Source organism: Podarcis vaucheri (assembly GCF_965113315.1).
Source record: "Podarcis vaucheri genome assembly, chromosome: 1".
Lineage (NCBI taxonomy): Eukaryota > Metazoa > Chordata > Lepidosauria > Squamata > Lacertidae > Podarcis > Podarcis vaucheri.
This window is the reverse complement of record NC_138759.1, coordinates 127,423,229-127,448,331: the sequence shown is the minus strand read 5'-3', so window position 1 is coordinate 127,448,331 and position 25,103 is coordinate 127,423,229. Positions and strand designations below refer to the sequence as shown.

Sequence of the window (25,103 nt, the reverse complement as noted above, 5' to 3'; positions counted from 1 at the left end):
GGGAAACCGCCTTCAGAACAGGTCCGGGGACAGTCTGTCCCCGGACCTCTTCTGAAGGCTGGGGGGGGGGACAAGGGCTTTTCTTCCCACCCCCAGCATTTTAAAAACCCCGGGACAGCGGAGGACTTTTCCGCTGTCCGGGCGATCTTAAAATGCTGGCGGGCGGCATTTTAAAATCACCCCGGACAGCGGAGGACTTCTGAACCTGGACCTCTTCTGAAGGCGGGCGGGGGGCGAAAGTCTTTGCTCCCCCCCCCGCCTGCCTTCAAAAGGTGTCCCCGCGGCGGCGGGAGGTGTCCCCTGCCCCCCGCCCGGCTTTGGAGCACCGGGAGAAGCGATCTCCCTGCAGCCCCTTGCTTCAAAACAGGTCCGGGGGAAGCTGGAAGCGAAGCGCTTCTTCCCCGCTTCCCCCGGACGTCTTTTGCAGCAAGGGGATGCAGGGAGATCGCTATCTCCCCGCAGCCCCTTGCTTCAAAAGAGAAGACCCGCTGTCCCCGGGGCAAGCTTCGTTTTGCGAAGCAAGCCCATAGGGAAATTCGTCTTGCGAGGCAACTCGAAAACGAAAAAACCTTTCGTTTTGCGAGTTTTTCGTCTCGCGAGGCGTTCGTCTTGCGGGGTACCACTGTATCTGGTTTGAATTATAATGTCCTCTGTGACCTCTCCTTGGATTTCCTACTGATTTCGAATGAGTGGTACAGATGTAGCTTTAGAACTAGAAATGCTGCAGGACAGACAGATACATATTCTCCTTCCTGCATTTGAGATCCATTTAAATGGTTTCATTTGGCTTACTGTGATCAGATTGCTTGATGGAGACTTAAATAGGGATTCTCTGTCACCGTTCAGATCACTGCCTCTTTTGAGAGAGTGGATCCAGCGATGTTTAATTTTTCATGGTGTACATCGTCATAATGGAGGGCTTCCCATCTCTTAATTGGAACACTGCTTCCTCTGCATAATGATCTTCCTTGCCACCAAGAGGGTTTTGTTAACACATTTCTAATTGTTAATTAATTTGTCTTTCACATAACCTTCCTTCTATTTCTGTTTGCGAGTGTTCTGACCTCTGTTGGGTTGGCAGGTGTTCCTAGTGCCCTGGATGCCAGCTCTGTTGCATGGTTCTCTGTGTTGGTGCCAAGCTATGCAGTGTGATTTTTTTCAGCTTTCATTCCCTTGTTCCACCCTACTCAGAGTATGAATGCCTGCTAATGAGTCGGCTCCAGAGTCAGCTAGCAAAGCCCAGTGAATGCAGCATTTGGCCTGTGACTCGCTTAACATATTTTGGGGTGGCCATGGGGCAATTCAGTTCCGTACTTGCAAAAAGGAAATTAAAGAGAGGGGATTTTTATTTTTTTTTGCAAGGTGGCTGGAGGTCAAAATTCAGGGTCGGTTGTTTGTAAAATCTACTGAAAGTGAAACGATCAGTTACAGTAAACACAAGCTGACTTCTCTTGGCCCAGAGAGGAAGAATTACCCTGCTATTTATGTTATAGTGAGAATTTGTTAAAGCTCTTGAGCAGGGGCCAGCAAACATTTTTAGCAGGGGGGCGGTCCACTGCCCCTCAGACCTTGTGGGGGGCCGGACTATATTTTGAAAAAAATAATGAACGAATTCCTATGCCCCACAAATAACCCAGAGGTGCATTTTAAATAAAAGGACACATTCTACTCATGTAAAAACATGCTGATTCCCAGACCGTCTGTGGGCCGGACTGAGGCGGTGATTCGGCCGCATCTGGCCCCCGGGCCTTAGGTTGCCTAGTCCTGCTCTTGAGTATCTTTTCTGTAGCCTCCTTCATTCATAGTTAGACGATAGTTCTTTAAATATAGATCCTTCTTTTTGTTGTATGTGCAGAACAGTATAGGAGTGTGTTGAGCTTGATTTATTTTTCACAAAATTTTGTGAGGAGGTTACACGATGCCACTATCTAGTGGTAGTTATCCTGCTCTTCCCATTGTAGTTTTCTATCACTGAATAAAGGTTTTTTTGGGTGTGTGTGTGGTGGATTTGTTGCTCAAGAGACCCTTTAACTTGCGTGTGGTTTTTTTTGTTTTTGTTTTTTGGCAATGTGGGGCCACTTTCCTTGCAGAGGATTATAAAGGTGCAGTCTTAATGTGCAAAGGACACATACCAGCATCTACTCAAATGTGTGAGAGTTTTGTGCAAGAGTGCAACTGTCTAGAAGTGCCCTTGGCTGAGCAGCTGATTTCTAAGTTCTGAAATCTGCTTTTGTGATTCTGTCTCCACCTATATCTTGCATTCCCAGACCTTAGGTTTGCCAGGAGAGAAAGTGCATCATTAGTGCGTTTTGCAGTCTTGCTACTGTTGTTTTGCACCTGCTTTAAAATGACACACGGTTGAATGTTAGAATGATGTTGGAATGAATCTAGGTGATTTTAGCAAGAATGTATCAAAGATTTAAGGAAAATAGACTGTTAATTGGTGAAAAGAGGGAAAGTAAACTTATATCAAGATATCAAGTTTCAGGATAAAAATTTTGAAGAGAGGGAAAGGATTTGCTGAAATGGATAATTGACTTAGAATACAAAAAAGGAAGGTGTGAGGAGGTCAGGGAAACAAGCAAATGAAAGATAAGTTATGGGAAGGTTTGATTTGTTTTTTCTTCTTTTTTCTTTTTTCCTTTGTTTTTAATTGTTTTTATTTTTCTGTTTTTTATTGTGATGTATTGGTTTTGTTATTGTTATTGTTTAATTTGGTGTTTTTTCTTTTGTCTTTTTGTAAACTTAAAACTTTAATAAATACTATTTTTTTAAAAAAAGACACACGGACAAGTTTTGCTTTTTGGAAGGGATGAATGAAAACCAGCTCTGGTTCCAAATGCTGCCTCGGCCTTATGAGTTCTCTAAGAGATGGCCATCGCTGATTCTCTGTAGATCTTTCTTTTAAGTTTAACAATCCTGGCTGTTAGCACCAACCCTGGTAATCGAAAAAAATAATAAATAATGGTGTAATCATAGCACAGTGCAGTATAAACTAAGCTTGCAGTAGCCGCACCCACTGCTGCCATATTTTGTAATATTATTTTGCCATATTCATGAGTTGGGTTAATCACCAATAATAAGAAAGGCTAAATTGACCAGCAGCTAAATAACTCGTTGAACCCAGGCTACATGTTTTAGTGGCTAAATAAGCTGCTAGTTGTGAATAACATGCATGACAGCTGCAGGCAAGTTTAACATGCATGTCATTTTATGTAAGGCAATGGCGGTTAATTTTAGACTCTGAATTACATGGTCTTGCTGGGATTAGGGTGTTTATCCTCTGTAGAAAGTAATGTGTATTGCTTGATTGACTACAAAATGGGATGAGCCAGCCTATTGCTTATTCTGTTGACTTTGGCCATTAACATCTGCACCAAAGTTCTGCTCCGATTGTACAGTTGTTCAAACCAGTAACCCATGGAATCAATTTAACTCATGATTCTTGCTTACCTAGCTAAAGCGGTACCATCCAAATGTTGTGGACTACAACTCCCATCTGCCCCACCTTGCATGGCCAGTGATATGGTATTATGGGAGCTGTAGTCTATAGAAGTCTAGAGGGCACCATGTTCACTACCCCTAGTTTAGATAACATGAAGCATAACTTTGGCCACCAGACTTATTGACCATGTCAATTTTGCTTGGAAACCAAGGTTTTAAAGCTTTTTCACTGCCACTTAGATAAACTTGTAGAAGAAGAAAGAGGCTGGCACTTCCAGTAAAGATTTCTGTTTCCATTCATTCAGACCTCTTCTGATTAAAGAATAAGAGAGAAATGTTCACTTCAGTTCCTCTGGGGAAGTATAATGAAACGTTTTATCTCAGCAACATCTGTTCTTGCTCCTTGTCTCTACAGTCCGTGTTAGGAAAGTCTAGGCCAGGCTTCTTCGGCCCGCCAGATGTTTTTGGCCTACAACTCCCATGATCCCTAGCTTGCAGGAACAGTGGTCAGGGATGATGGGAATTGTAGTCTCAAAACATCTGGAGGGCTGACGTTGAGGGAGCCTGGTCTAGGCATTCCAGAAACCACCTACACCTGGTAGTAATAGCAAAGGAATAGGCAGAATAACAGCAATTGAATTTGAATCAAAGATATAACGAGTGACCAGCAGGCAATATTATTTAGCTGATACTTACAGTGAGTTTAGCTGATACTTACAGTGAGTCTACACCACTGAGCCTCTTGGGCTTCCCGATCAGAAGGTCAGTGGTTCGAATCCCTGAGACGGGGTGAGCTCCCATTGCTCGGTCCCTGCTCCTCCCAACCTAGCAGTTCAAAAGCACGTCAAAATGCAAGTAGACAAATAGGTACTGCTCCAGCGGGAAGGTAAACGGCGTTTCTGTGCGCTGCTCTGGTTTGCCAGAAGCGGCTTAGTCATGCTTGCCACATGACCCAGAAGCTGTACGCCAGCTCCTTCGGCCAATAAAGTGAGATGAGCTCCGCAACCCCAGAGTCGTCCACAACTGGACCTAATGGTCAGGGGTCCCTTTACCTTTGCCTTTATAATGAGTTACATACTGGATACTGTGTCCATTTCCATTGTATTTTTATCCCTTGTTCATTTCTGAAGGCAGCTGTAAATCCCACTGAGCTCAGTGGAACTTATGTATCAGTACAGTGGTACCTTGGGTTACAAACACCTCAGGTTACAAACACTTCAGGTTACGGACTCCTCTAACCTGGAAGTAGTACCTCAGGTTAAGAACTTTACCTCATGATGAAAACAGAAATCGCACGCCGGTGGCATGGCAGCAGCGGGAGGCCCCATTAGCTAAAGTGGTACCTCAGGTTAGGAATGGTTTCAGGTTAAGAACGGACCTTCCGGAACGAATCAAGTCCGTAACCAGAGATACCACTGTATGTGTATATAGTACATACCTGAGGTTTTCAGACTTTAATATGTCCCCACACTTGGATTTGATTGTACATGGCATGAAGTAGTGATCCTGTAAGCAAGTACCGCTGGGTTGGGGCCCTCAACAATTAGTCCCCAAAGTGGAAGCATGTGATGGAGCTGGCTGGTTGCCAGTATTCACCAGCCCCTATAAATCTTTGAGCTAACCTGCTTGCGGGGAGAGAGAACATGCCATGTTTGATGTTCTTTAGTTGGTGCCAGAGAAGAAGCCAATTAAGTCTAGTAACCCGTTTGGTGCCTGCATGTGATTGATTGGTAGCTTGGAGGGAAGACTCGGGAAAGTGACTTCTTCCTTGAAAGTGCAACCCAGAACTGGGTTAAAAAGGCAAAAGAATTTTTCCAGACTGGAAGACACATAAACACTTGGAAAACTGTGTGCCGTCACCTCCACCCTGTCCCCAGTCACTGGTGCAGTTAGGCAGTCTATTTAGAGACCGGGGTTAATCATTTTATGGAGGCCATAACTTCCTTACTTCCAGGGCTGGCCCTACACATTTTTGCTGCCTGAGGCACAGCAGCAAATGGTGCTAGTTCCTGTACGGTCAAGGTGCATATTGAGTTATTTTGAAGGTTGAGATGTGCCTTCCCTGAAGGAGCTCTCCCCATTTTCTGGCAATAAAAGCATAATAATAATACTAAAATAAATAATTGGAGATGGCCACCTCACTCTACCTGATGTTAGGGCTCCCTGTGATTGTTGTTGTTGTTTAGTCGTGTCCAACCCTTCGTGACCCCATGAACCAGAGCACGCCAGGCACTCCTGTCTTCCACTGCCTCCTGCAGTTTGGTCAAACTCATGTTGGTAGCTTCAAGAACACTGTCCAACCAGCTCGTCCTCTGTTGTCCCCTTCTCCTAGTACCCTCAATCTTTCCCAACATCAGGGTCTTTTCCAGGGAGTCTTCTCCTCTCTTCAGAAGCATCAATTCTTCAGTGATCAGCCTTCTTTATGGTCCAGCTCTCACTTCCATACATCACTACTGGGAAAACCATAGCTTTAACTATATGGACCTTTGTCGGCAAGGGGATGTCTCTGCTTTTTAAGATGCTGTCTAGGTTTGCCATTGCTTTTCTCCCAAGAAGCAGGCGTCTTTTAATTTTGTGACCATCTGCACTGATCATGGAACCCAAGAAAGTAAACTCTCTCACTGCCTGTGATTACTCACTTCAAAATATGGCAAACCAGCCCTGATGCATTTGGTTTTCTTTTTTTTAATGATATTTATTAAAGTTTCAAAGAAAAGAATTACATGAATTAAAAAAAGAAGAAAAAGAAAGACAAAAATAAAAATAGAAGAAAAAATACAAAATACAAAAAAGATAAGAAGAAGAAGAGTTTGGATTTGATATCCCGCCTTTCACTCCCCTTCAGGAGTCTCAAAGCGGCTAACATTCTCCTTTCCCTTCCTCCTCCACAACAAACACTCTGTGAGGTGAGTGGGGCTGAGAGACTTCAAAGAAGTGTGACTAGCCCAAGGTCACCCAGCAACTGCATGTGGAGGAGCGGAGACACGAACCCGGTTTCCCAGATTACGTGACTACCGCTCTTAACCACTACACCACACTTAAAAAAATACATCAGTCTTTCCGTACCTTACATTCATTTCCTTGTTTCCCTGACCTCCTCACGCCTCCCTTTTTTGTATTCCAATTCAGTTAGTTAATTCAGCAATTTCTTTCCCTCTTTATTTTTATCTTAGTCCTTTAACATAATATATTATAACTTTGGATTCTCACCTGTTTACAATCCATTTTTACATACACCTTTATAACATTGCTGCTTAAACCACTTAACTTCATTCTGACATCATTCTAACATTCATTAATTTTGCAATATTTCTGTAAATAGTCTTTAAATTTCTTCCAATCTTCTTCCACCAACTCTTCTCCCTGGTCTCGGATTCTGCCAGTCATTTCCCCAGCCCTGATGCATTTGGGGGCTCTTTTGCTCATTGTGCTGAGTAGAGCCCTCGACTTCTGTCCCCAAATCCTGACCTGAGAGCAGCAACATTGCCTCCAGCCATCCAGTCTGCTATTTCTTCTTAGGCATGTGTTGAATGCCCAGGACTTGGATGATGATGTTTGCAAGAAAAAAGGTGTCCAGTTCTTTACCTGTCATTGAACTTGCTTTTACATTTGTTTATTACTTACGCTTTATATCCAAATCATCGGCATGAAAACACATTTATGTTGGGAATTCTTACTTTTGCAGCAATATTTTGTCAGTTTCCAGAACAATCATTTACTTTTAATTTAAAACATTTCCTTGAAGAAATATACTCCCCAGAATTTCTCTTTCTTTTCCTTTGCTTCTCGTAAAGGTGCTTTCCTACTATTTCACATGAGTGAAACAATATAATATGCAATATATTAATAACTGCACCATTGGGTTTCATACTAATTCGTCTTATTTGGGAAAATTGCATGTTCCTTTAACATAATTAAAGATTTTAATACTTCTGCACGAACATTTCATACCCTAAGGAGGTTGTATTCCCAGCACTTTTCTGCTATGCTTCCTCTATTCTTAAAAAATACTTTAGCAGTGCAGTCCTATACAGGTTTACTCAAAAGTCCAGCTGAATTCAATGAGAATCGCTCCCGGATTACTTGACACAGGATTCCAGCCTAAAAATAATTTGCCGTGATTGTGAAATGCACTGCGTTTCTGTGGGTAGAATTCAAATCCTTGCTTTGCATGGGATACAGCAGGTTCACATGGAGAAAATCAGCATTGTTTTTGGATTATAAGACATAAATAGTAATGATCTATAGCAGTGGGCAGCAACAGGTGACTTGTGGGGTTTTAGAAGCCTGCAGATGGCAGGCTAGCCTCAGTGCTGCTGAGGAAGGGAGACAGGTGCTTGGTTGCTGTGAGGCTGGAGTTGCACCAAGCCAGAGAGAAACTGATGTGTTTATGAGTGGATGAGGATGCATGCAAGTGGAAATGGGTCTGTCCAAATCAGAGAAGAGTTGCAAGGTTTCTAGGCATGGCAAAAATCATTTTACTTGCATACTTGCTTAGATATTTATGAATTGCTCTACATCTTATTTACAAACCGCCCAGTGTCTCTTGGCAGTTACTGAGTGGCGCAAAAGCAGCCTCACGGGTAGGCTTTTGGAGAAAAAGAAAATTCCAAAGCCCACCAGTAAGCCATCAGGTATTTCTATACCTGGTGGTGAAAGTCTAGTGGGATTGACTCTTATAGTTCTTGCTGCCTACTTAAATGATGCATAATTTTAGAGCCAGTGTGGTGTAGTGGTTAAGAGCGGTAGACTCGTAATCTGGTGAACCGGGTTTGCTTCCCTGCTCCTCCACATGCAGCTGCTGGGTGACCTTGGGCCAGTCACGCTTCTTTGAAGTCTCTCAGCCCCACTCACCTCACAGAGTTTTTGATGTCGGGGAGGAAGGGAAAGGAGAATGTTAGGAGCTTTGAGACTCCTTAGGGTAGTGATAAAGCAGGATATCAAATCCAAACTCCTCCTCTTCTTCTAATAACATACAGTTGCATTAGCACATGTTTCCTTCCCCAGGAAAGAAGCATGTTCCTCTACTGTTGGCTCAAACTGGCAGTGAGACACATTAAGTGTGAATGGAAGAAATGCAGAGAAGCAATCTTTCTCTCTCTCTTGCAGTTAGTCTAATTTTCCATGTTGAAGAGGGCTGGACCAAAGCTGGCTCCTTTTGGAATAGAATTTATTTATTTTAAAATATTTAGAACCCACCATTCATTTATGCAGAACATAAAACAAAGTAAAAATGAACTGGGTGATGAAATCAACAGCAAGGTGTGCAAATGTGCGACATCTTGTACTTCTCTTTGATGACTTCATGCTATGAAACTGTCTATGAATTTGTTAAATACGAGCAATAACAACAAACAAGTAAGGGAGCTAAAACCAATGGAACTTGTTTGGTAAGACTTACAAAACTTAAAATGCCTGGGTAAATAAAGACGTCTGAACCTGGTGTCGAAATGACTTCGCAATTCCCATTCCCCATGTGTCCACTCATCTCTAGTTCTGTGGAAATATTTTGTCTTGCACAGGATCAAACGCTTTCCTGAAATCAATATCTACATTGTTCACTGCACCCTTGGACAATGAGATTGGTTTCAGCCAACTCTTTCCATTGCATGTAGGAGTTTACTTCAACACATACAACATAGCCAGGGCCAAAGACTTAAGGCATCCATTTATCTTGAGAGCTTTCGTGGAACCCTCTCCCACTCCATTGTAATATAAACTAGTAACACACATTTCTGATCCCCTGCTTCTTGGCGAAATCCTACCGGAGTAAACCAGGCCTCCTTTGAGAACAGTTCCTTTCGCTTTCCAAGAAAATGGGAAGAACGAATGGCAACTGAAATCTACTTATTCCCCTCCCATTTCCTTGACCTGATTAATATTTAATATATTGTGGTTGACATATATTGTAACTAGAAATAATATACACCAACCAAAATGTTCTTGTGTATTATTCCATGTCACCTCTGTTCATCAGGCTTATTCCTCTAATAAGCTTTGCCGAAGATTGGACTACAACTCCCATCAGCTTCATTGCTGGCAACTGACAGACTTCCAGCTACAAAGAGATTCCTGCATAAGGAAGAAATTTATTCAGTGACACTAATGCATATAATAAAATAAAGAGGGCAATGTATGAACTCAAGGGAAATACTTTTCCTCTTCACAATGCTGAGTTTTACCTATAATATTACACTGGTCTTCCAAAGGCAAAATGAAGCAGCACTTTTCACGTGCGAAACATTTCTGCCATTAAATAATTTATACTGAGCTTTCAGTATGCTCGTGATCTATAGTCTTCATTGCAACGATCTTCTGTGTTGGGTTAGTGGGTCTGAGAAGCAGCAGAGAAATGAGATGAGCCACAGCTTTTCTTAAGGCAATTCAGCAAGTCAGTAAATGACTTTGCAGACTTATTACATTTATATCCTACCTTCACTACCACACTGTTCAAGATGGCATATATATTCAACTCCCCGCCCCAACCATTTCCCCCCTCTCAATAGCCCTGTGAGGTCTGTTAGACTGAGAAGCAGTGACAGGCCTGTGATTATGTAGTGAGCTTAATGACTGATTGGGGATTTGAATTTCAGTTTTCTAATCTGACGCCCTGCGACGCGGGTGGTGCTGTGGTCTAAGCCACTGAGCATCTTGGGCTTGCCGATCAGAAGGTCAGCGGTTCGAAACCCCGCGACAGGGTGAGCTCCCATTGCTTGGGCCCAGCTCCTGCCAACCTAGCAGTTTGAAAGCACGCCAAAAAAGTGCAAGTAGATAAATAGGTACTTCTCCGGCGGGAAGGTAAACGGTGTTTCTGTGCGCTGCTCTGGTTTCGGTGTTACGTTGTGCCAGAAGCAGCTTAGTCATGCCGGAAAAACTGTCTGCAGACAAACACCGGCTCCCTCAGCCTGTAAAGCGAGATGAGTGCCGCAATCCCAGGGTCGTCTGCGACTGGACTTAACTGTCAGGGGTCCTTTACCTTTTACCTAATCTGACGCCCTAACCCAGAGATGACAAACATCAATCTGATGGGACAGATGCAGTCTACAGAGACTTTGAATCTGCACTGCAGTCTCCCCTTCTTAGTCCTATTCTCTGCTTAATGCACAAACAGGACCTTTCCCCCACTTAAATCTAATCTCTCTCTCCCTCTCTCTCTCTCTCCCTCTCTCTCTCTCTCTCTCTCTGTGTGTGTGTGTGTGTGTGTAGAAATTTTCAGAGATAACAGCTGGTTCTCAAATTCACTCCATTGACCCACTATTAGCTTTGTGCAGATGATAATTCTCAACACATGAAGTTGTACTTCCATTCATTTATGGGTTCTTCTGCATGTACGAGTTGCACATATGCATGTTTTACAACCTGCATTTTTGTTAGAGTACAAGCGTCCTGTACAGCTAGGGTTGCTAGGTCAGGAAGAACCCAGACCCTGATATTTCAGGGCCCAAAATTGAGATCTAGGGGTGATGTCATGCCCCCCCCCGCTGGTGTCTGGGGGTGGGCCCTGGAGATTGAGGGGAGAAGGCAAGTAGGAATGCCCCCCACCATGTCTGTGCAGTAATTTGCGGCCAGCTCCTGCTGGGCTGAAGCTTATAAGCTGCATGCATGGCCATCTTAATTGTTTTTCTTTAATTAAAGGCACTCATGCTCACGTGGAGAAAAAAGTGCTACACCTGCAACCTGGGGAGGACAAGGCAAACCTGGAGATTTCAGGTCCCTATGAAATTTGTGGGTGTATACACACTGCGAAAGAGACTCCATCAATGCACAGCAGCCATATGGGGTGGACAAGGCCTGTTAACATGATCCTGCCCCTGCTACCCGCGCACACATTTATCTGTCATAAATTTTCAGCTGTACATAGAGGTGTTTATTATTATTATTCTAATCTAGATGAATGTCGGCTGTTGGTTTTTGAGGGTGTCTGTGTGTTACCGGAGCAATAAGCCAATGGTAGCTTTGCATGAGAAGAACCACCTGTCTCTGCATTCAGTGGCATAGCGTGGGTTGTCAGCACCCGGGGCAAGGCAAGTAATTTGCGCCCCCTAACCCGTGGATTTTAGAGTTGCGAGCGCCCCCCCGATGTTGCGCCCGGTGCGTCCGGCCCCCCCTGCACCCCCACGCTACGCCACGATAGCGCTGGCATTCATAGCCAGATTTGGGCTTGATAGAAAAAATGGATGATGTGGAAGTATGATTACCTTTAATTGGCTGGGTGACAATATGAGACCTGTAGAAATTTGCAAGATTGCTTAAGAATGCAGGGGGAAGAAAAATAGCTTGTTTTTTTAAAAGTCTTAATTCACAGCCTACATGGGGGGGGGGGGTTCCCTGATATCCTCCCAAAATAAAATTACCGTGTTTTTCGCACCATAGGACGCACCTGACCATAGGACGCACCTTGTTTTAGAAGGGGAGAACAAGAAAAAAAAATTCTCCCCCACTCTGCTCAGCGCCCCTTCAGCGAAGTGGCAGGAGAAACGGGCCCCTTCCATTTCTCCTCCTGCTTCGCTGAAGGGGCGCTGAGCAGCTCTCCCTCTCTGCTGAAGCCAGAAGAGTCTTGCTCTCCCAGCTTCAGCAAAAGGAAACTGAAGCCTTCGGAGCGCAGCACGAGTTCCCGCTGCGCTCCAAAGGCTTCAGGCGGCTATCTCTTCGGAGGCTTCGCGTTGCTTTCGCTGAAGCCAAGGAGCTGGCATTCACTCCATAGGACGCACACACATTTCCCCTTCATTTTTGGAGGGGGGAAAGTGCATCCTATAGAGCGAAAAATACGGTAATGCAGGCTGCACCATTATGCTTACACTGTTATGGAGGACGTTACAGCTACCTTTGCAATCTTTCATGAATTTCCAGACAGTTCAGAAAGCAGCCCGTAAATCTTATTAGGAGAGAGCCGTATTCGATTTTGCTGGGAAACTTAAGATTGATTTCTAGTAAATGGCATTTACAGGTGGTATTTACAGATAACGTGTAACAGTTTTGCATTATAAAATGTGACATAATGTGTTGGGAGTTGAATTTCCCCCTGCTTGCTTTTATTGTATCGTGTTTCTCCATTTAAAGACTTAAATACTGTTAAGGGTTTGTGGTTGCCAGACCCCTCGGATCCCTGGATCCAGCAAGTATTAAAAGCTAATCAAGTCAGGCTAGCTTCCTGAACCCCTGGATCTGGCTAGCTTTCTCATGAGGTGGTCACCTGGGGTGATGGCCTGTTAAGATAACAAAGGAAAGAGGGCTCTGTGTGAGACAACAAATGGGTGGAGACCCTCTCTCAACTCAGAGATAGTTAGAATCACAGAGGCAGAGTTTTAGGTAGAGTTTGGGGGCTGTGGTGTGAATTAGAGGAAAAGGAGCAAGCTGGAGAGAGGGGCAGAGCACAGTGTATGATTTCTGTTTGAATCCAAGGCTGTGGATATGATGGAAATGAGTTTGTTGCATTTGAGCAAAATAATATGTTGTGGTCAGGGCTCCCCCCCCCCCAGCCAGCACCTCTCAGGTGGGTTCCATTGCCATTCTAAGAGAAAAAGGGGGAAGATAATGGTGAGCTCCAGCCCCTCTTTTTTAGAAAAACAGCACTGGTTGTGGTTGATCTGTATATCATAGCTGTTGATCTTTCACATGCCTCTGACTCCTTCAACTGGCAGGGCCTAGGGGAAAACCTAGCAGTTATTTTGTGGGATTAAACAACTGCATTTTCTTACGCAGCAGCTGTAGTCTCAATACTGATGTCAAAATGCTAACATAATTTCCTGTGTGCAAGGTGGGATTAACGCAGCAGGGGGAGAGATTTTGCGCCAGCTGTTTGCCATTCATTTTACCAGCCTATTCTGCCCCCTCAGTACTCTGGCAACTCATTCTGCTGCCCGTAGATACCCGCCTTGTATGTGCATGTGAATACCGTATAGCTGTTTTGGGGGGAAATTAAGGCGTGATAAAAGTAGCTTCTTCCCAGGAAAAATCAGCAAGGCATAAACTCAATAGGTTATGGGACACTTTGTGAACATGGTTAAATCTGGGATTTCCATGCTGTTTTAGGACCTTCTGTTTTTCCTCTTTTGAAATGCACCTTCTCAAACCACTTCCCCGCCCATTTGCTGCACTGGCTGCTGGTCATTGCATTCACTGCTGGACTGAAAGCCAGCTTACAAGATTCCTATGGATTCTACTAGTGACTTTAATTGACCTTTATAGAAAACATAGTGTTGGCAGTTAGCAGTTTTAAGGACCAGTAAAGACGATAATTTTGAGTGATTTAACTGGCCTGGTGAGCTTGGGTAAAGTAGGTACGTCAAAATGTGAGCAGAACTTTATTTGGAAAAGATGTGTTTTCTTTGTGAAAAGCCGTTTTTGGGTATTAACGGTGAAAGCTTCTCTCCACAGCCTTTAAAAAACAACAACAACCAAACAATTTAGCTCTCCTAATCAAGTTTCTGATCTCAGCAGATGTACAAGAGAGTTTGTATGTTGACGTTTGCGTTTTCTTCTTTACAGCTCTCTATGTGAAACCTCTCCTGTGAAAACAAGCTCAAGATGACCAGCTCAGCCAGGGAACATCTGCTTTTTGTGCGACGGAGGAATCCCCAGTTGCGATACACACTGAGCCCTGAGAACCTCCAGAGCCTGGCATCTCAGGGCACCAGGCCTGAGAACATGAACCTTCAGCGTGCTAATAGTGACACTGATCTAGTGACATCTGACAGCCGCTCTAGTTTGACTGCAAGCATGTATGAATACACCCTAGGGCAGTCTCAGAACCTCATCATTTTCTGGGATATTAAAGAAGAAGTGGATCCCACAGACTGGATAGGACTTTATCACATTGGTAAGCAAAGAGCTTCTGTTCCAGTTGTTACCTGGCATGCTCCTCTGAAGGTTTGTCTTTCTTTAAACGAATGGGAACGGTTAGGTAGAGATAACACTGCACAAGGTTTTCCAGTGATTCGTGCAAAAACATGCTCCACGTTATCAAAGCTTTGGGTTTGTCCTGATCTGATATCTACAGAAAAGCAATTTTCTTGATTGCAGAAAATATGTTGCGCTCAAGCTCTTTCTATTCTTAAATACGCTTGGTTGCAATAACGCTTAGAAGTTCAAAGGGTTGGCTCCTTTCTGTGGAAATAGGATGAAGTTTTAGCTTTCTTGTAGCTTTAACTTGGCATGCTTCCGGGGGGGGGGGGGCAGGGAGCCATGGAAATAACTTCAAAATCACAGGAACATATTTTTTTTTTTACAATGCTATTTGTTAACGGTAGTGTGCTGTTTGTTTACGAAACTCTTGTCTGTAAGCTATATTCTTGTAGTTTCAGAACCAGCGTTTACTTATTTTGTGTATCTACACTATAGAGTGCTTAGGTTATAATCCTGAGTCCACGTACGCAAGATATGAATCAGTGTACAGAACTACTCCTCTTTTACACCCTAAAGTTCGTAGTAACTTAAACTGATGCGGCTGCAGTGCCAGAGTGGAGCAAGCTGGTCTTGGAAATGCGTGTGCTGTTCCATTGTAACTACTTAGTACCTTTGATTGGAAAGATGGAGATCAGCTAGTACTTTACTGTCTGGTTCAGCTGACCTGTGGGATGATGCTAACAGGATAGACTCCACTTCTGCTCCACCCAACCACTTCAGCAACATGCCCCAGGTTCTGTTTATGCTGTGAACAACTTTAGAAACCAGCATCTCATGAACGGTGGCTGGTGCTAATAAATTTTGACCCATGCTGACCTTTGCACTTTTCCTACACATTTAACAACTGTCACTACTACTACTTCCTATTTATTATTATTTACATTGGTTAGTCACTTTGCACAAAGAAGTCTCAAAATGATTTAACAAGACTTGACAGTGCATCTTACCTGGTTGTTGACTATACGATATTGGGTTAGGTTGATAGCCGTGTGTAGTTGAAGCAATTTTCTGAGGCTGCTTTTGCATAAATGTGTGGAATCCCAGCATAAACAGCACAATAGATACGCAACTGTTCATTTGTCATGCATTGTCTGAGTGTCTTTCCTTGAGATTTGCCTTTCCGTAACAATGTTGTTGGAAACATATCTATGGTACCTGGGAAAATGCTGTACTTTCCTTAGCTAACTGATCTGCAGATATAACGAGTGTCGTGCTGCACTGGTTGTGCTGGTATTTGCAAGGGGGCTATTGGGTTCTCTGGAAAGTTCTTGTGGGATTCCACACAAAGCTCCACAAGGTACAGTGGTACCTCGCAAGACGAATGCCTTGCAAGACGAAAAACGCGCAAGACGAAAGAGTTTTCCGTTTTTTGAGTCGTTCCGCAAGATGAATTTCCCTATGGGCTTGCTTTGCAAGACGAAACGTCTTGCGAGTTCTTGCGAGTTTGTTTCCTTTTTCTTTAAGCCGCTAATAGCCGCTAAGCCGTTAATAGCCGCTAAGCCGCTATGCCGCTAATAGCCGTGCTTCGCAAGATGAAAAAACCGCAAGACGAAGAGACTCGCGGAACGGATTAATTTCGTCTTGCGAGGCACCACTGTACTTACCTTCTAATAAAGCTGTGGACTTCTCATTCCCCTTGCCCATGGGGCCACATTCCATGCCAACTGCACAATAAAATAGTGGCTGGGCATTGTGAATTCTCTTATGCAGATCTTATCTCAGCTGTGAGCTCAGTGGCCTTCAACTCCAGTCCTTTTACCCTCAACCTCTCTATATTCAGTATGGGTGTGGTGGGGTTGATAATACTACTGACTTACATTACAAGGCTTTTGCAAACATTGCTGAGCAGTATTCATTTATTTGAATATTTGAAATGCTCACTCATATAACTGTTCACACTCTTATACTTTTAAAAAGTGTGATTCCTTCCCTACATTTGTGATCCTGTGCATTTGCCCTATAGGGACACAGGTGGCGCTATGAGCCTCTTGGGCAGAGGTCAGCAAGCATCTTCAGCAGGGGGCTGGTCCACTGTCCCTCAGACCTTGTGCGGGGCCGGACTATATATTTTTTTTTTGGGGGGGGGAGTGAACAAATTCCTATGCCCCACAAATAACCCAGAGATGCATTTTAAATAAAAGCACACATTCTACTCATGTAAAAACAGCAGGCAGGCCCCACAAATAACTCAGAGATGCATTTTAAATAAAAGGACACATTATATTCATATAAAAACACTGATTCCCGGACCATCCGCAGGCCGGATTTAGAAGGTGATTGGGCCTAATCTGGCCCCCGGGCCTTAGTTTGCCTACCCATGCTCTTGGGGTTGCCGATTGTAAGGTTGGCATTTCGAATCTGCATGACGGGGTGAATTCCTGTTGCTCTGTCCCAGCTCCTGCCAACCTAGCTGTGCGAGTAGATAAATAGGTATCGCTGTGGCGAGAAGGGAAATGGCATTTCCATGCGCTCTGGCTTCGGCCCGGTTGTCCCATTGCACCAGATGCAGTTTAGTCATGTTGGCCACATGACCTGAAAAAGCTGCTTGCAGACAAACGCCGGCTCCCTCGGCCTGAAAAGCGAGATGAGCACTGCACCCTATAGTCGATTTCGACTGGACTTAACCGTCCAGGGGTCCTTTTACCTTTTTACCCTATAGGATAAAAGCTTTTGCTTTTGCTGTCTAAATGGACTGAGGGAATATGAAGTTAACTTCACTCAAGTAGTGAAAAGTTCAATAAGAAGCATTTGGATGAAAAAGATGGCTTTTCTACCTCTCAGCATCATGTGCTGGTCTTCTGATTTTCAAAGAATGAGCTTGATTTACAGTCAGACTAAGGCACTTGGATCTGTTTTTTTCCTTTGTTTCTGCAAGTTGCATACTTTACATGCAGCTTGCCTTACGCGTAAGAGAGTTGTTTTGGTGAGATTCCAGAGTAATGCAGCAGTTCAGATGTAAAAATTTTCCTTCCAACACTGGAGAGCTGTTTGACAGCAATGCTAATAGACAAAGGAAAAATATTTACTTCCTAGTTCACAAAAATAGAAAAGGGGGGGGGGGGTTGTGTAAAAAAAAAAAGTTAATTCTTGTGGTGCGAAGGATAATCGAATCTTCCTTACCACAAAATAAGCATAGTTATCAATCATCCTCAAACTGTTTGACATATGATACTTTAACAAAAATGAAGGACAAGGGCACCTGCCATAGGGTTTTTGTTTTTGTTTACTAGAACTAGTTACATGCTTAAGTGTATTTTTAAAGGTAGTGTTGCAGATTTGTCTCTTCCATTCTCTTTTATATCTTCCTGTAGGCATTGAACTCAACTGGTGGGGTTGATGTTTTGTACAATATGCTTCCAACTTTTCACCATCATCAAAGAGAAGCATTCTCTGATGTGACAGAAATAGACAAAAAAAACAACAAACTGGTTGCTCTTCTCCACAGGAAAGTTAATAGCTTAACCTTCCGAGAAATGATATGAAAGAGAGAAATCCATTGTAAATCTTCCATTTGCTCAGTTAACTACAACAGATTTTATTCCCTTCCTTCGAAAGGTTATTTTCCTGCCGTCATTAGTTGCTTCTCGGTTAAAGTGACCGTGGGATATTATGAATGTTAGTGACACGAGCTTATTCCCTTTCCATCAGATCCAATCAGCACGAGCATTTTCATGATTCTTTTATGGGTAAAGGAGCTTGTTCCTTAAAAGGCACTAGCAGCTGGCTTTGCACTATAACCCGTTGATATTTTATCTATTTGTTTATCAGGCTTCCTACCTGTCCTTCGCCGCACTGCCCCAGGGCAGGTTATAACAATACAATATGCAATTATAAAAACAAGTATAATAATCAGCAAATAAAAAGGTAAAACTGTTCCAATAAAAAACAGAGCAGTATAGATTCAGCAAAAGAAGTGGATCTTACAAAACAAAATACCGTAACTGCAAAAGGTGTGGGTCAGGAGGTGCATTTGTGCAACAAAGATGCTAGATGGAAATCTGTGTGGAAAGAGTTCCAGAACTGAGGTGCTCCTGTAGGTAAGGCCCTCTCCTTTGCCACCAGACCCAACACTTCTGTGGGCATCGGAAGCACCAAAGGTAACCTTTGCTGGTCTTAACACCCAAGAGGGTCTGTAGGGTGATAGTCAACAGGTCATATATGTATTGCATTTTTATTTTGGTGGGAAAGTGGTAGCTTATGTATTAAGGTTTTCAATTGACTGTTGATAGTGGATGGAATCCAATTGGTGCCATTCCATAGGAGGACTTTTGGTTCAGCGGAAGCAACCACTAATGAAAGAAGTCTGGAGAAGTTTTTTGCTGATTTGTTTTCACAACTGCACCCCCCCCCCCCGTTAAAAATCAAGTCCCGAAAGTTATGGGCCCCTGCAGAAAAGCGTGTTAAGATGGCATGGGAAGCAGCAGGGGAGCTGCCAAAAGTGTTGACTTGGGAAATGTATGTGTCCTGACTTGCAACAACAGGTGGTATTCAACTAAGTTTTACTCAGAATAGACCTGTTGAAATTAAAGGACCCAACTTAGTCATGCTCATTAATTTCAGTGGATCTGCTCTGAATAAAATTTAGCTGAACACCACCTATAGGAATCTGCCTCACTCAACTTCGCTGTGGCCGAGCACATATTCTTCTGTCTTGTGGAGTTACCTGCTGTGTGTGCACCTAAATATTATGCTGGTGACACATTCACATGTATTGTACTGGGATACATCTGCAGGGACTCCCCTGTTTTCATTGTGAATATATCCTCTGTGCTTAACATTTAAGGTACCCACTACTGTTTCACTTCTCCCTCTCCTGCAGTATATCTATCCTGGACAACAGCCCATGCTAAGAAGAAAATTATTGAGTCACCACAGTCTTAGTAATTGAGTTTTTGAGTAATTGAGTTAAATCTTCTTTTAATTAGAGATCTGTTTTGGATGGGGATTTTAAAAAAAGAAGTCCAGAAGATGATGAACTGGCATTTTACTGAAGGTTACTCGCAGGTTTATCAGGTTTCCATATGGATTAGTAAGTCCTGTCTGTCTTGGTGGAATACAATCAGGAAAGAACTCTAGGTTCAGCAGTACGTCTTATCAGCCGTTGGTCCCAGGTCTCAAAATTCAGACACAACAGCATTCTGAGCCCTGGCAAAAGGGCTACAGAATTAGAAGTGTAAAATTGCTGGGCAGCAGCCAAATGTTCTGTACCAGTGGGACCAGCGGAGGCAGCAAGATGCCCTTCCAGAAGTGCTAACCTTTCTTTGATTAAACTCAGTCATTTCTATTTATAACTTGACATTGATAGGTATGGGATGTAGCCTATATATTTGATCCCATTTGTTTTGTAGGTTTTACTTTTTTGGGGGGATGGTGATCTCCTTTACTTTTATGCTGACTTGAGTATTAATTTTAGAAAACCTTATGTGGCCATTTTCAATAAATACACAAATGAAAAATCGAGGTGGTCCAGAAAATATGTTGTCATCTGTCTGTCTTGAGAGACGATGGAAGAGTGTACCATTGGTGATAAAGTCAAACTGTTGGAGAGTTACCGCATCTGGATTCCCAGATGGTGGTGCTGATGTTGCCACTTTCATGTCACGTTGGCAGACATCATTATAACTCAGAGTTGGTCTGCCAATGGTCCTGGTGCCTGAATGAATTTCCCCACACTTCTTTTCAGTCAGACTCTTTAGTGGGAAGAAGTGAGAACATAGATTTAACGAACCCAAACTTTCCTGCTTGCTTTATTCCGAAGAGACTTTAAAGTTTCCTTTTTCTTTTTTGGCGCGTGTCTCAGTTCCATGCGAAGGAATATCAAACAGACCACGGGCTCCGATTGCTTTTTGTTCAGCTGGTGTGGCATTCTGAAAGGGCCTCCTTAATCCCACCATTCCTAGGACAGAACCAGCTGGGCACGGTTTACTGGGCCCCCACAACTCAGCCCTTTCCCTACATGGAGTGTGTGGAAGCCACTGAACCCTGTGCTGGCAAACACATTGCTGTTGAATTGTCCATTTGTGCTTCATAGAGTTTCTTCCTTAGTCCTTCTCACTACTACAGTGGTGCCCCGCAAGACGAACGCCTCGTGAGACGAAATACTCGCAAAACGAAAGGTTTTTTCGTTTTCGAGTTGCTTTGCAAGACGAATTTCCCTATGGGCTTGCTTCGCAAAACGAAGCTTGCCCCGCAAGCTCCGGGGACAGTGGGAAGCGCAGCGCGTCTTCCCCGCTGTCCCCGGACCTCTTTTGAAGCAAGGGGCGGCGCGGAGAAGATCGCTTCTCCCCGTTGCCAGCCCCGCAAGCTCCAGGGACAGAGGGGAAGGCGCAGCGCCTTCCCCTCTCTCACCGGACCCCTTTTGAGCCTAGGGGCGGCAAGGGGGAGAAGCGATCTTCTCCTCTCCGCCCCTTGCTTCAAAAGAGGGGACAGAGCGGCGCTTCCCCTCTGTCCCCGGACGGTCTCCATAGGAACGCATTGATTGATTTTCAATGCATTCCTATGGGATACCGTGCTTCGCAAGACAAAAAACTCGCAAGAAGAAAAAACTTGCGGAACGAATTAATTTCGTCTTGCGAGGCACCACTGTATTGGTAGACTGTTGATTCCTGCCCTACCTAACCACCTCATAGGATTCTAGCCTAGTGCGATAAGCTAGTTCCTGTGTGTGTAGCAAATGTTTTTGTATGGAGGAGCATTCTGTCATAAGAGTGGCAGCCTGCAGTCTGAAGTGGTTCAGCCCGGGCACAGTGTTGGCATCTCAGGGAGAACTGAACTTCATTGACTTGAGGTGCCAGCTGGATATAAGGAGTTGTATCTTTCCCCCTCCAGGTGCTGTAGGATAGCAGCTTGCATCATCCCTGGCCATAATGGTTAGGGCTGATGTTACCTGTAGTCAGATAACTTGAGGGCAGCAGCCTGGGGAAGGCTACTGTGGACAGACTTAATTTCACTCTAGTCAAACTCAGACTTGCCATGTAACTGGTTGCCACAGGTGATGAAGAATTCCACGCAGGTGACAATTGCATGGCATTCCATCTAGGCAAATGGACAGGCTGTTGGAAGATGGGCAGAGTGATCTTAGCATGTTAGTAACTTTTCTGGCATTGTATACATGGCTGGTCTAAACCCATCATTTAGAGAGGTTCTCCCTGATTGTAAAATGCAAACCCTGAAGAGGATAGCACATGGATGTATAAAACTCCTTTTGGAAGTTCTTGCATTTATGGCTTTGATAGTTTGTGGCAGTTGGGACAGGTTTCAATGTTTTCCTGGTTGGAATTCTGTTGGTACAAGTACAGGCGTACCTTGGAAGTCGAACGGAATCCATTCCAGAAGTCCATTCGACTTCCAAAACGTTTGGAAACCAAAGCGCGGCTTCCAATTGGCTGCAGGAAGCTCCTGCAGCCAATTGGAAGTCGCAGAAGCCCTGTCGGACGTTTGGGTTCCAAAGAATGTTCGCAAACTGGAACACTCGCTTCCGGGTTTGCGGTATTCAGGAATGAAAATGTTTGAGTACCAAGGTGTTCGGGATCCAAGGTACGACTTTATGTGGTTCATTTGCAGTGAAACTCTTCAACTAGAAAAAGACCTCTTGTTATTGTTTTGGTTGATTATTATTTTGGTTGCTTATTAGAGTTATTCCACGCATTACTATTTCAACATGACATGCGCTTTGTGATTCTGCTAAAACAGTAATTCATGAAGCACATATAAGTCTCACTCTTTCTCCTCATGAACACCACAAAAAAACATGTAGCAGGAAAATGGAGTCAACCACATGAAATGATCTTGCAATTTGCAATATGTATTGTCCTAATACATTAAGCTCCTGGAAGTGAAATTCAGCTGCCATCAACTATTTGCATTATTTCTTCTGCTTTTACTGTGACTTGACATGAACTGGTTTGTGAATTTCCACAAGGGCCTGTAGGAGACTGGAAAGATACCAACCGATAATTCCTATTTGCACTTGTTGCTCCTTTTGTGTGTGTTTTAATTTAATTTGCTCACTCACTTTACCTGGAGCTCCTCTGGTTAGACTGTTTCACCTTGAGGTCATTCAGACAGGTAATTTTTCTAGCTCTTACTGTGTTACAAGGCAAATCATAACATTGTAAGATTTTTCTTTCACAAGCGTGCATCTACAGTCTATCGACAGGTTATTTCAGAATGCTTCTGAATGTCGTGAGCATTTTGAAAAGCCAGAGTTACTCAGCAAACACAGAACAGTAGAAGAGAAGAAGAAGAAGAGTTTGGATTTGATATCCCGCTTTATCACTACCCGAAGGAGTCTCAAAGCGGCTAACATTCTCCTTTCCCTTCCTCCCCCACAACAAGCAGTCTGTGAGGTGAGTGGGGCTGAGAGACTTCAGAGAAGTGTGACTAGCCCAAGGTCACCCAGCAGCTGCATGTGGAGGAGCGGAGACGCGAACCCGGTTCCCCAGATTACGAGACTACTGCTCTTTTGTTTTTTTATTACAAATTCAAATCAGGTGCCCTAACAGTACTCTGTGTTGCTGTCAAATTTGTGTGGGGTGCTGGGTGAAATTGTAAAATAGATGGTAAATCCACTCTATATTTCTGCAGAAATTTTCTGTGTGTGGGTATGTTGTCTCAGCTACATTAAAAAACACACACACCACTACTTTTGAGTAGGAAGACTCAGGAGTAGCTTATGAGTCATATTGTCTTTCTCACACGACGACTCTTAGAAATGGCCCAACATTTATACCAGGGCTGTGTATTTTAAAGACTGTGTTATTTTTATGGATTTTATTGATTCTTTTTTTATATTATTTGACTTTGTTGTAAAGCGCCCTGTGGTATGTACAAAGGGCAATAAATAAATGATCCAAATAGATAAACGAGGAAGAAAGAGGGTTGTGAGTTGAAGGTTTATCTCAAGAATAATTTAGCATTTGTATAGATAGCACTTTCAAAATATACGTGCTTCGCTTACATTCTCTTACTGTAAGCATGACAACAATTCTGTAAGGTTGGCCACCCTCTTTGTATTTCAGATGGAGGGCTGAGACACTCTTAAGGCCATCTTGATTCACAGTTTCAGGCTGTAATCCTGTGCACACTTGCCTGGAACTTGAACTCACTGGGGCTAACTTCTGAGTATCCATACCATCAGCAAGTTCTGCTCCCGTTTCAGTTTTTTTCTCAGAATTCTCTGGCAACTCTCCTTAAAATGGAAGAAATGCAAGAACCTGGAAGTACAGTCATGAGAAATTATTGAGCCACTATCTAGCACAGAGTCAAGTGTACTTAAGGTTGTTGAAATCAATTAGCTCTTTGTTGGAATTTGGTCCATTTTGGGGGGTAAAACATTCTATTAATGAAACCCTTCAAAAATAGACCAGCATATTTGGTGATGTAAATTTTGCTGATGTACATTTTGCCTGGGGAGTAGCAACTGCTGTCAAAAATCAATAGCTATGTTGATATGATTATTTCTTTATTTCTGCCTAATTTTGAATAACGGTAGCACGAAGTTAAGAACCGAAGTAAACATTGGTTCCATGTATCCTACCCTATTTTTGTGCTGCACTTTGGGATATAGATTTTTTTTAAAAAAATCTTTTCTTAAATCTAGATACTGAAAACAATTGTGGTGAAAAATATTTAAGAACTCTTTGTTTCTATCATGGTTAATCTGATTGTCATTTTTTCACGAATAAATACAAAGCAGCTTTTCAATAACATGTTGGGGTTTTTTTATTATAAGGACTATATTTGACAATTTAGATAGGATTGGAGCTTATAGTAAAACCTGCTGGGATTGGGGAAATTCTAGAGGCTTTCCATTTCAGGTCAGACAAGATTAAAAAGGGGGGGAAAGCTTTCACATAAGCTCTCTTTTAATACACTTACGCTTGTAGCTCTGATTGAGCGGAAAGATTGGGGAAGTTCAACACCTTATGCTCAGTTCCAAAGGCTTTGTTCAGCCTCTGAAATGTCTTCTGAATTGAGAACTTTAATGGATTAACAGAGCCCTGATCGTTATTTGTATTTTTAACTCGACACCTGTACAATACAAACACAGCAGCTACATTATGTGATGGGTTCTTTTTTCTTTTTTACTCTGATATTTCATAGAATCATAGAATCATAGAGTTGGAAGAGACCACAAGGGCCATCGAGTCCAGCCCCCTGCCAAGCAGGAAACACCATCAGAGCACTCCTGACATATGGTTGTCAAGCCTCTGCTTAAAGACCTCCAAAGAAGGAGACTCCACCACACTCCTTGGCAGCAAATTCCACTGTCGAACAGCTCTTACTGTCAGGAAGTTCTTCCTAATGTTTAGGTGGAATCTTCTTTCTTGTAGTTTGGATCCATTGCTCTGTGTCCGCTTCTCTGGAGCACTCCAAAATTATTGCTAACATTTATAAATGTTCTGCTTATTGTCTGGGATCAGAAGAGTTGCTCGAAGCATCACCTAGGAAAGGTCTGGAGAACCTGTGGTACTTCTCGTGTGTTTGGACCCTCAGCCCCCCGCTTAGAATGGCCAATGGTCAGGGTTGAAGTACACAGAGATATAAACCAATCTTTTCCCAACATGTTCGACAATTATCATGTAGACACACAATTACATGTAAGGGTGTGTTATTGCAGTCTTTCAAATGCAACTCTAACCTGTGAGTGCATTTTCATCTTAGAACCAGAATGTGAAATCTGAGAAAGTGCAATGTGCTTATGTCCCATTGAAATTGACAAGAAAAAGGGGCGGAAGATAGGATTGTAGCAT

General features: G+C 43.3%; 1 protein-coding gene across 4 annotated transcripts in view; it reads left to right on the top strand.

The window, feature by feature from the left end:
• The window catches only part of HECW2 (HECT, C2 and WW domain containing E3 ubiquitin protein ligase 2), a 197,411-nt gene that overhangs the window by 42,828 nt on the left and 129,480 nt on the right, over positions 1–25,103 (top strand). For all 4 annotated transcript variants that reach the window (XM_082222539.1, XM_082222540.1, XM_082222543.1 and 1 more), the window contains exon 2: positions 13,933–14,263. In XM_082222539.1, coding sequence (XP_082078665.1) covers positions 13,972–14,263 — 292 coding nt within the window. In that variant the 5' untranslated portion in view covers positions 13,933–13,971. The remainder of the gene's footprint in view (positions 1–13,932; positions 14,264–25,103) is intronic.